The sequence below is a fragment of the Cololabis saira genome, chromosome 16 (assembly GCF_033807715.1).
Source record: "Cololabis saira isolate AMF1-May2022 chromosome 16, fColSai1.1, whole genome shotgun sequence".
Lineage (NCBI taxonomy): Eukaryota > Metazoa > Chordata > Actinopteri > Beloniformes > Belonidae > Cololabis > Cololabis saira.
Genome location: NC_084602.1, coordinates 2419915 through 2432775, shown reverse-complemented (window position 1 = coordinate 2432775; position 12861 = coordinate 2419915). Strand labels below are relative to the sequence as shown.

At 40.8% G+C, this 12861-nt stretch overlaps 1 protein-coding gene across 3 annotated transcripts in view; it reads left to right on the top strand.

Annotated features, from left to right (window-relative positions):
• akap6 (A kinase (PRKA) anchor protein 6) overlaps window positions 1–12861 on the top strand; it is a 364518-nt gene that overhangs the window by 161643 nt on the left and 190014 nt on the right. For all 3 annotated transcript variants that reach the window (XM_061744324.1, XM_061744322.1, XM_061744323.1), the window contains one exon: window positions 9544–9674. In XM_061744324.1, coding sequence (XP_061600308.1) covers window positions 9544–9674 — 131 coding nt within the window. The remainder of the gene's footprint in view (window positions 1–9543; window positions 9675–12861) is intronic.

Here is a 12861-nt window from a genome sequence, read left to right as displayed (position 1 = left end):
TATACATAAAATATACACAATAAGTTACAATAAGTTACACATCATAGTATAGACCTAAGCTTAAGAGGGAAGGCTTTTTCACCCACTACCTTTTCCTTCCGGCATTTAAAAGAACAATAGCGGAGGAACAAAGGAGTGTTTTATCTGTTAGTCTAAGCAGTAAGTGATGGTAGAAACTGAAACTGTTTATTCAGGGATGTGAGAATCAGACAACATGGAGTTCTTGATCAGCTGTTTGTTCTAAAGTTCTTGTAAAGTTTGTTGAGCCGACCCAATGATTTTACTGCTTAGACTGACAACCTTATTGAGCAAGTTTCTGTCTTTGACCTTCAAAGATTGAAACCAACAAATCAAAGAAAAAGTGATAACAGATTTGATGAAAGAACGATAAAACATAGTCATCAGGGAAAAATCGAACCGGAATTTAGAGTTTTCGAGGACAAAAAAGGCGCTGCTGGCTTTTCTTATATATTGAGTCTGAATTTTTTCCAAATGGCAGTTTGTTGTCAATAATAGTGCCTAAATATTTATAGAACTCAACAATTTCAACTTCTTCACCCTCAATCACTTTACTAACAGGAGAGGGCTGCACACGTCTGAAATCCATACACATATCCTTTGTCTTTAAGATATTCAAAGATAAAAAAGATTCCTCACACCATTTTAAAAAGTATTCAAACACAGGACCATGTGAAGTCTCAGTACTTTTCAGCAGGCTCACTAGAACAGTGTCATCTGCAAACTTCAGTATATGACAGTTTTCTAAAGTGCTACAGCAGTCATTTGTATCCAGTATGTATAACAGAGGAGAAAGGTGAGTCAGTAGATGTTACAGATAAGTCAGAGAGCTGCCCATTTACTCTGACTCTTTGCGTTCTGCAAGTCAGAAAGTCTAAGATCCAGCCAACAATACTGTCTTTCAGACCAAAGTTGTTTATCAGTCTCTGGATTAAAGGTATTATCCATGATTTTGGAGAGCTAGCAAGATTTGAAAGTGGCCCCTCCTCTAAGCCCCGCCCCCTCCTACCCCTCCCGTCAGCGCTCCGTCCAAAGCCACGCCCCCACAAACTTTGGGGAACGCGCATTTGCAGGAGTCCAGATTTCCAGGACATTTTGGACAGCACATTTTCAACAAAACTACACCATGTCTCATTCACCTGTAAGCGAGGCCGGTTTTAGGGGGTGGCAGGGGAGGGCTGTGCCCACCCAAACGTGCGTCCTGCCCACCGGCGTCTCCATCCCGGCGAGAGTGGAGAGCAGAGAGCGGAGAGCGGCTGGCGATGCGCTGCAGGCTCTAGAGCCACGGCTACGGCGTAGGCTACGACGTACCCTACGGCGTAGGCTACGGCGTACCCTACGGCATACCCTACGGCGTAGGCTACGGCGTACCCTACGGCGTACCCTACGGCGTACCCTACGGCGTACCCTACGGCGTAGGCTACGGTGTACCCTATGGTGTAGGCGGCATGAAGGCATCTGATTGGTTCTTTCCCCCCCTGCCAAGCTTCTGGTCCTGGACCAATCCGTTTCATTCGGACCGAATGAAACAGATTGGTTAGAGTTTTTACATGATTTAAACTGGGAGGGGGAGGAGGGGGCGGGGCTTAGAGGAGGTGCCACTTTCAAATCTTGCTAGCTCTCAAACATTGCATACTATAACTTTAATAGATGAGGCTTGATTGAATTGAAGGCGGATGAGAAATCGACAAACATCAGTCTGGCATGATTATTGGAACTCTCTAGGTGCTTAAAGATGTAGTTTAGCAAAGTTATGGTGGCGTCCTGGACCCCCTTTTGGACCTGTACGCAAACTGCAATGGGTCAATCAAATTATCAGTGACTTTCAAGGGACACAGTGGAATGCCTTTTCCAAGTCTACAAAGCACATGTAGACTGGTTTGGTAAACTGTCCTGCCCCCTCCAGGGCATTACTGAGGGGGAAGAACTGGTCCACTGGTCCACTGTTCCACGGCCATGACAGAAACCACGCTGCTCCACGCTGCAACACCACGGCACATGGAGCATTCCAAACACCAGCCAAGAATCAGAAAAGGGCATTATTTTTCTGATAGTAAAATAGTCTTTGGAAAGCTCTGTGTGCTGCTTGCATATGCAAACATTTTTCTGTTTTTATGGATACTCATTATAAATAAATGGTTCAAAAAACATGTCACAGGTGCCGGCATCGCTAGTAGAAATCCTCCATACAAGTACAAACCTGCATGGAAATGATTGCATACAGTATATATTTCATAGTATAAACAGATAAAAAAAAACAATCAACTAGATGTAAAGAAAAATACAGTATATAATATAAAAGTCTAGAAAAAAAACTAGAAAATGTTGAACTTCTAAGAGTCACCATCTACATAACCACAGTTCTGTACATCTGTTATTTATCTTGACACATAAATACATACTGAGGTATAAATATAGATATTTTTTAAGAATCAATCATCTGCAGAGAGATTTAAATAATATCAGAATCTTTGGATTGATTGATTGATTGTGCTTCTGTTAAATTAAGCAAACTTGTTATAATCTGAAGGTGTACATTTCATGTGACTTTGATTTTTTAAGTGGAATTAATACTTTCCAACGTTGAAAAATAACAAGAGCCTGACGACAGGGTGAAAGCCTTTGAGATGTTTCAGCATAGCCATGTGCCCAGAATAACAGTTAATAAGAGAGAAACTGTGTAAACGAACATATTTGCACAGAAAAGAACAATCTAAGCATCTAATGAACAACTTGACTGATGCACAGACTCGCTGATGGACTAACCAGGCAGCCAACACTTCACATTCAAGTAAGAACAAAGTAGCTGCCAGTAATGAAGCAAAATGGAATGACATTTAGATTATTTTTCTGGCTCTCTGAGAGCTTCCAGTGACTTTCATTTCTGTTACAGCCACGCGTATAACAGCGTAACACACCTTCACACCCACGCAGACAGTGCTGCTGATTGTGTATCGCCGGCTTGTTTATTAGCTCTCTGATTGAGCAGCTCTCCCTCCCGCAGATTGGATGACCTTTCCAGATCCTTCTTTGGAGGCTGCTAAGTAGATTGGGCGATGAACACAGCTCGACGTGAAAATACTTTATTCAAATTGTTTCTGAATGAGGAAAGAGAAGCCGTTTCTAGTGTGTGTGTTTGTGTACACTGCCATTTGTAAACACTCACCCTGCCTTCATTGGTTCATTTGAAGCCTCATCTCCGTATAGTTTGTATGCAATTACATGTGAGCGCAGTGCTGAGTGCTGAGTGCCTGTATGTGATTGCGTCTGGATACTGCTCGCCACCCGCTGCGATGTGTGCGTATCAGTCGGGAGCACTCCGTGGTCACTTTCTGTGCATGCACGGGAATGTTTCTGCAAACGTGAAAGTGGAAGTGTGCATTTGAGAGATAATTAGTGCCAGAGAAAAACAATCCATGCCAAATGTGTGTGTTTGTTTGTGTTTACGCCTACAGTATGTGTGGAGTCCGAGTGTATCACGACATCTGTAATCATGAACATGCAAATCTGGATGTTGGACCAGAATGTGTCCCAGTCAGTCAAATAATGAGGTTGTAGTACAAGAGTTTTTCTAGAGCCCAGTTGGCACTAACCCTGCGTTCACACTGAAAGCGTCAGAAATCTCCTGACACCAGCATCTCGCTGCTTGGTGCGTTCACACTGAAGCTGCATGTACTGTCGATGGCTGCAGTGGGCGGAGCTAAATCTGCAGTGGGTGGGGCTAAAGCTGCAGTGGGCGGGGCTAAAGCCTCGCTGCAGAACTGGAGGGAACAGTGTATATAGTCGACACATCTTCAGTTTCCTATTTCACCATAGATCACACTTTGGGACGCCTTCTTTATATTTTAGCGTTATTTCCGCGTAGATAAGAGTGAGTTTGACGCTCCTTAACAAGTTTGGTCCTGGATCAACCACCAGAGCCCTTGCTCCCGGTGAATCATAAATCCACCTAGGCTGATTTATGGTTCCGCGTCACACCAACGCAGAACCGACAGCGTAGGGTTTGCGGCGACGCACACCGTACTGCAACCCTACGCCGTCGGCTACGCCGTCGATTTAACGCGGAACCATAATTCAGAAGCTGCAGTCTGTCTGCGCTGAACACTGACACACCGGGTCGGAGCGGATTTGGTCATGATGATTAACCTGTGTTTTGTGATTAATTAGCACGGTTTTTAATTATTTTGCGTTGGATCAATGTAGCAAATAAAATCGTTGAGACCATCCAGCTCAACCATCAGTTACTGTTTCACGTGAGCAGTTCAGGTAAAAACGGCAGTCAAATCAGCAAAAATGTCAGTTTGCTGGATGAAATATATTAATTCCTGATAAAATAAGTGTCTGCATTGAAGCTTCTTGCTTCAGGAATCCCGGTCTGTGATTGGACGCTGCCTAGGCGTCGCTGCTGCTCATTTGCATAAAGTTCAGATTTTTCAACTTCAAATTGACGCTCTGCTCCTGCCACCCCCGCTGCTTCTCGACGCGCGTTCTCATAGAAAATGAATGGCAGCCGGCTGCCTATGACGCCTGTGATGCTTTCAGTGTGAATGCAGGGTAAGCGGTAATTAACAGGAAGTGTAGACGGTATTTACAGGAAGTAAGTAAACTGACACTATTTTTATTTTAATTGTAAGAGCATATACAGATGTAGCGGATGATGGTGTGCTCTCCTGGGCGTGAGCGGTTTGGGCAGGAACGACGTCCTGACGTTCTCCCGTACCGCCGAATTAGAGACTCGTAGAAGGGTTGAGTTTGTTTAGTGACTTCCTGTCCATCACTCTCAACATTCTTTCCAATGATTTTTCCCAATTTGGAATAATTCATGAATCATACTGACATCAAAGCGCTCAAATGGAGCTTTTCCACTAGTACCTACTCAGCCCAACTCCACTCCACCTGTCCTCGTTTCTTTTCAACACCCAGATCAGAAGTAGGAGGTTGGAGAAGCTGCTGTGACGTATTTGATTGTGTATCTAAAGGAAGAAGAAAACACTAAAGATGTAGAACCTGGAGGAGATGATAGATGTGCTGCTGGATCTGTGGCTTGTGTCAAGTTAAAAAATGAGAGTGAAAGAAGTTTCAAGCGGCGACGCTTTTTCATTTTGTTAGTTTGTCTCAGTGCTGCTGAAAAGTCAGCTGGAGCCGTGAGCAGCTATGAAGAGACAGAGCTCCTGGTATATCTGGTCGTTCCTTATCACCGTCTAGATCCCTTTTTAATTCTCTCTTGTTTTATTAAAAGGGATTGAAACAGATAATTCATGTTTACTTAAAGCTGTAAGTTAAAATGTGTAAGATGCACTATTTACATTATTTACAGTATTTACAGTTCATTTACATTTATTTACAGTTAAACTATTTACAGTAAAGTGAACATGTCCTGATAAACGTTAAATGGTCAATATTCTTATGTTAGTATGAGATTGTACTGAAAATACCCTATTTCCGGTTTCAATGGGAAATGCTTTTATTTTGAAGTCTACAGGAAATGATCAAGCGTGTGTTCATCGCTAGCTTTAGATTAACTGCGTGCTGAAGATGCCGAGGCAAGTTCCGTTGTTTTCTCCCCTGTTTGTAAGCTGCAGCTTGTTTGAGGAGAATAAATGTTCCGTTTTAAAGACACACGTTCTGGTTATTGACATGAAGTTTCTACGGGGGCCGAGACCCGCCATTGCTGAAAATTAAAGTAACGCTGCAAACAGAAACAAACACCGCTGCAAATAAAATAAACGCTTAGCAAATAAAATAAACGCTGCAAACAAAAAGAAACGCTGCTGCAAATAAAAGAAACGCTACAAATAAAATAAAAAAACGACGGAAATAAAAAAGCCACAACGGAAGTGAATTACCGGGGACTCTTTTTGCCGATGCACCGGTGTTGCACATTAAAAATTACACGTAGCGACGTTGAACACTTACCTTTTCACTTATTTTCTCATTCGTTGTTCGTCTTATTCCTCGCTCTTCTTATTTCTTCCTTTCACTTACTTCTTCGTCTTCTTCTTCTCCTCTCACGTAAAAAACACCGGTGCATCAGCAAAAATAGTCCCTGAGAATTCACTTCCATTGTGGCTTTTTTATTTGCGTCGTTTTTTTTTTTATTTGCAGCGGCGTTTCTTTATATTTGTAGCGTTTCTTTAATTTTCCGCAATGGCGGGTCTCGGCCACCGTAAGTTTCCACTCCACGACACTCCTCAGCACCAGGTTTATGAACATCTGACCCTCAGAGTTGGATCATGAAACAGACTTCTGCTGCCATTGCTGGTTGAATAAAATGAAGAAGAATCCGTCAGTCTCTTTCTCTGATTTCCTCCTCCTGACTCAGACGTCTGACTCCAACCCCCCGACCAATCGGTGGCCTGTAGTGTGATGATGTCAGATACATCCGACTCCTAGAAGAGAATCGCAAAACCGGGGCGAGTATTTTAGTCGAGTCTGTGCTGAGTAGGTACTAGTGGAAAATCGCCAACAGTGGTCTGCAGAGCGGAAAATGCTACTTTCCTGCTCACCGTTAAAGCATCTCCAGGATCATCACGTAAACCGAGCTTATTTAACATCAAGTTCCTGCTCCTCCATGCTTGTTGTTTCAGTTATCCCATAATATTATGTACTGTAATGTTTCCAGAAATCACAACTCCTAGAATGGTTTGTCCTAACTTAAGTCCTACTATTGAGATGCTGAACAATATTCATGTGAGTTATTCTAAAATGTGTGTTCACGAGAAGTTCCTTTTATGACTTTCTATGGTTCAGATCTTACTACACTGAACAAAAAAGACTGTGTCATAACCTTTTTCCCCACAATGCATCGTCACAAAGAAAAGAGTAAACCTCTACGATGCTTTATTCTAATGCTCAGTCAGCTCTGGGCTCTTATTAGCAGTGCTTAAACTATTTCTGTGCCGTTTTTCCAGTAAAGGTAAGTAGGTTTTATTAATGAGTCAAACTAAAGCAGTTGTAGATTCTGCTGCCGAGGGGAGTGAGCTGTGTCTGCAGCATGTGTCAAAATAAAATCCCAAACCCCAGGTTTCTCAGCTCATTAATGTTTCCGTTAATGTTTAATAGGAACATTTATTTTTTTAAGCCTTTTTTTATGACGACGTTATGATTTTTTAAAACTTTTTTCCCATGCAAGAACTATCAAAAGAAATGTCAAGTGCTGAGCGTTTTCCCCTCAGAACTGATGTATAAAGTCTGACAGCATGAACTCATTTCCAACTAAAAACAAGCGTTTATCTTTTGTAGGCTGGGGCTAGATTAGGGTTCAATTAGGGTTCAAATAAGGTGCAATTACGCTGATCTAAAAGCCACAACGTTCCCCGGTTTCTTATAAATAACACTCAACGTACAGCATACCGATCCAAGAATGTTACTCATATCAGTCTAAAATAACTATTTGATCATTTATATGCAGTTTGTTTTCCGTTAACTCTTGAAATTAAGCTAGTGTTTAAGTTCTAATTAACTGTAACGTGTGTAAATTTAAAATCTCGGTCTTGGTGATTCAGAGTGAAGGAGCCTCACATTGTAGTTTTATGTCTTATTTCACATCAAAATGCTTTTTTCAGGAATGTGTTTAATTTATATTTGATTATTCAGGACTCCAAGTAGGAATGGGTCTGAACAGTCAACTAGACGTAGTCGTAGTACGACGCCACATACACACTTTGTATTGCCATTAGAGCAAAATCCATTCTATTTTAATTTAAGTATTAGATTTGTTCAGTTCCTATTCATTTCATCATAATTCTCTCCTTTTTTAACTTAATCTCTCCTCTGGCAAATATATGAACATATTGAGGGAAAGAACTAGTGCCCGATCACGGCATTTTCAAAACATCGGTATCGGCCAAAAAAGTATCGGGACATAGCTAGTTATTAATGTTTTTAATATATATTAAATCGGCCGGCGGCCGGAAGTGACAAATAAGCGAAACTAACATGGTTTACAAGTTTGAATTGTGAAATGTTCTATCTGTTCATGTTGCATTAAGCTGCTGTTATTCATTTCATGCCATTCAGAATGTTGCAGTAAGGTTAAGCCAAAAAGTATTTACATTTTCTTGTGTTTGTGAGTTTGACTGGATGTCATTCAACTATCTCTGTTGAAGTTAAATGTATTGAGGCCCGAGCACTGACAGTGCGAAGGCACCTATTTTCTTCTGACGAAATGAGGGCCTTTTTTCCCCCTAAACGTGCCCCAAAAGTCACCAAATTTTGCACCAAGCCAGGCCTGGCGAAAAATTTGATATTTAATGGTTTGCACTAATGGGCGTGGCCTAATGTCTCAACAGAGCCCCCTAGAAAACTTTGTTTTTGTCTTTGTGCTTCAATCATGGCACAACTTAAAGAAAAGTCTCTTGGCGCCATGGCTGAAACCGAACAGGAAGTCGGCCATTTTGAATTAATCGTGTCATTTTGGCGCAATTTATGCCATTCCTTCGGCAGTTAATACGGCCCAAACCGTAACGTGGACCCAGGTGTGTTGTACATCAAAATGTGCGTCTCCATCTTGCGACTACGCGCATTACTTTGGGTGCCAAAAAGCGCACCCACCCTTCATCTGATTGGTCCATATTTGATAGTTCCTACTTTCTGCCATAACTTTTGAATAGTTTGATATAAAGACTCGTGGGTGGTGTCATCGGACTCAGTTTTGAGTACTTGAACATAATTGGTGCAAATTAGCCCCCACCCCTTCTTCTGATTGGTCGATATCTGATAGTTCCTACTTTCTGCCATAACTTTTGAATGGTTTGTGATAAAGACATGTGGGTGGGGTCATCGGACTCAGTATTGAGTCCTTGACCTTTCATTGGCCTGAATAAGCCCCGCCCCTTCATCTGATTGGTCAATATTTGATGGTCCCTTATTTCTGCCATAACTTTTGAATGGTTTGGTATAGAGAGTCGTGGGTGGTTTCATCCGCTAAATGTCCAGGCCTGAATACATGTACATGCAAGTGCAACCGCTTCCACTGCAGCCTGAAAGTGCACAAGGGTGGAGGCCCGTTCATCGCTGCTTGTTTATTTTTGTTGTTGCACTATTCTGCACTTTTTGTTTTAGTTTAAAATTTCATGTTTTTACATTTTGTGGCCCCAGTGCTGATAAGCTTTGTTGAAATATATGTCCATGTTGTTTCCAATGGACAATAAAAGAAACTTGGGATAATTTAAGTTTTAGTCCTCTTTTTCTGATCGGGAAAAAGTATCAGAAATGTATCGGGAGCCAAAAAAAGTGACCGGATAGCGAAAAATCGGGATCGGCAGATACTCAAACTCCCGTGATCGGGATCGGATCGGGAGCTAAAAAATCCTGATCGGGACAACCCTAGAAAGAACGTGTCATCATAAATAGAATATCTATTTATGATGTCATCAAACAGAATATCCCAGAAAGTCTCAAATGGAATATGAGCTTGCATGAAAAGATCTCAGTCTGGCCGTCAGGCTTGGCCAGGATCATACGACATACTTTCTCTGATATTAATCTACGATTTGTCATAAATGAATGTTCTATGTCTTTTAGGAAGAGCAGATCTCCAGCCAGTGTGAAGTCCAACGAGCCGCCCTGGAGAGGATGGCAATTAAACTGAGGAGCCTGGACGGCCCTTCCTCCCCACGGAGGAAGAACAACAGCCATACGGCCAAGGACAAGAGGTAAACACAGCGTGTGTTTTCATTTGATTTGATCTGTAGGAATTTTTCTCGTTTTTCTCGTTTTTTTTATCCTCGTTTTTCTTCCAACAAAATGAGGACCTTTTTTCCCCCTAAACGTGCCCCAAAAGTCACCAAATTTTGCACGCAAGCCAAGCCTGGCGATAAATTTGATATTTAATGGTTTGCATTAATGGGCGTGGCCTAATGGCTCAACAGCGCCCCCTAGAAAACTTTGTGCCTCAAGCCCCACAATACGTTTGGCGTAAATGCACGAAAATCGCTACACACCTGTATCATGTCACAACTTAAAGAAAAGTCTCTTGGCGCCATGGCCCAAACCCAACAGGAAGTCGGCCATTTTGAATTAATCGTGTAATTTTGGTGCAATTTATGCCATTTCTTCATCCGCTTCTTCGCCCGAACCGTAACGTGCACCCAGGTGTGTTATACATCAAAATGTGCGTCTCAATCCTGCGACGATGCTCATTACTTTCCTCAGTCAAAAGCATTACCGTGGCGACAATAGACGCGAAAAAGCGCACCCCCCCTTTATCTGATTGGTCCATATTTGATAGTTCCTACTTTCTGTAATAACTTTTGAATGGTTTGACATAAAGACTCGTAGGTGGGGTCATCGGACTCGGTTTTTAGTCCTTGACCTTTATTGGTGGAAATTGCACACGAGGGCCCGTTCATCGCTGCTTGCAGCTTTAATTATTATTATTTGTATATATACTAATTTGTATAGATTATATACTGTAATTATACTCACACACATACTTATACATGCATACATACATACACATAGTTGAATATTTCTATATATTTGTACACACATGCCCATATAAATATTTATATAAATATACTTATTTACACTATACTGTCTCTATCAACTGCATCTGCTCTATATCTATGTATATATCTACTTACACACACAATCACACACACACACACACACACATATATATACTGTACATAAATATACACAGATCTACCCGTTCACCAATAGTGTCATATATATATCAGGCCCTAAAAGCCGCTAAACTCCTTCCTCCTTGTACCTCGTGAAAATCATGTTTTTATATTTGTTTTTAAACTGGTTAATGTTTGGACATTGTTTTAATTCTGAATCCATTCTGTTCCATAGTTTAACTCCACTGACTGATATAGAAAATCTTTTCATTGTCGTTCGTGTTCTACGAGTCTTAAAATGTAGAGAACCCCTTAAATTATACCTCCCCTCTCTGTCATAAAACATCTCCTGCAAGTGAGATGGTAATAAGTTGTTCCTAGCTTTATACATGAATTGTGCGGTTTGGAATTCCACTATGTCAAAAAATGTGATTATTTTAGAATTGAAGAATAAGGAATTGGTGTGAAAACCAGCATTAAGAATGATCCTTATGGCTCTTTTCTGCAGTATGAATGGTGGTTGCAGTGAACTTTTATACATATTTCCCCAAACCTCTAAACAGTAACTTAGATAAGGCAAAACCAGGGAACAGAACAGAATGTGGAGTGATTTATTATCCAGGAATTGCTTTGCTCTGGCCAGAACTCAGATGCCTCTAGATACTTTGTTGTGGATGTTTAATATGAGATCTCCAGCAAATCTTGTCGTCTATAATTACCCCAAGAAATGTAGTTTCATGTACTCTTTCAATGTTTACACCCTCAATCTGTACCTGTGCTTGATTGTTTTTATTGTTTCCAAATACCATCATTTTTGTTTAATGATAACTTATCATGGCCAAACCATTTTTTAATTTTGCCAAATTCTGAAGTAATATTTTCCAAAAGTTGCTGTAAATTCTCACCAGAATAAAATATGTTTGTGTCATCGGCAAATAGTATGAATTTCAGTATTTGTGATACTTTACATATGTCATTGATATAGATGATAAACAGTTTAGGAGCCAACACTGACCCCTGGGGAACTCCACACTCAATGTCCAAACATTGGGACTGATTTTCTCCCATCTTCACAAATTATTTCCTGTTTTTTAAGTAGCTTCTAACCCAGCGGTTCCCAACCTTTTTTCCTTGTTTCCCCCCCTACTTGTGTCTAAGACCAGCCGGGCCCCCCGACCCGTACGTACTAGCAGTAAAAGAGTAAAGTGATTCGTTTCAAATCTTTAATTGAAAAAAATGAACATTAATTATGTTTTTGTGATACATTTCTCTTTGGTTTACCCTGTATACAGATGACTTTGTCTTTCTCACCTTCATTTTGTGTCACCCATGTATAAAATACACACAAAAAATAATTGCAAGGACATAAAATAATTTCTGAAAAATGTCTCTTTTAATATGAGAGCTAAATTTTTTAACATTTTTCCTTTAACAACCTGTCAGAGTAGTAGTATGATTAAATGTTGAATAATGATATAATAATAATTTATTACGTTTTTATTCTGCCAAATAACTTAGAAATATATTTTGGTCATTTTAAAATACTACGTGGGTTTATACAGACTTGGATTACAGTATTCCATTAGGTGTGTTATTATGATTTTTTATTTATTTAAAGGAGCTTGCGGCTGCTTTTAAGAAATGAGACTCTCTAGCGCCACCCTTCACCACGACGGCCGTCGGGGGTACTGCAGCCAACAGTGAAGCCGGCACGGGAGAACGGGGAGAACGTGCATGCAGCGTCATGTGACGTCACATCTGCAGCCCAGCGCGGGAAATTCGGGGCCGAATTGCAGCACATTTTGCAAATAAAAAAAAACAGCCTCAAGCTTCTTTAACATGCGCTAATATAAATTTTACAACTGCATATCCTAAAAGCAGACAAAGTTTAACGCCCCCCCAGAGATCTCTGGCGCCCCCCCAGGGGGGGCCCGGACCCCAGGTTGGGAGACACTGTTCTAACCCACTGTAATGCACACCCCCTTATCCCATATAGTTCCAATTTATTGAATAATATTTCATGATTTATTGTATCGAAAGCTTCTTTTTAGATCAATGAATAAACCAACTGCGTATTTCTTTTCATCTATGGGATTTGTGGTTACTTCAGTGAGTTCAGTTAAAGCTTGTGCTGTTGTCTGGGTTTTTTCGGAATCCATACTGTCAGAGAATAAATTGTGTTTATCTATGAAATTGTCTAATCTCTTATTAAATAGTTTTTCTAAATTTTTTGAGAATTGTGGGAGAAGACGGACAGGTCTGTAATTTGTGAAGT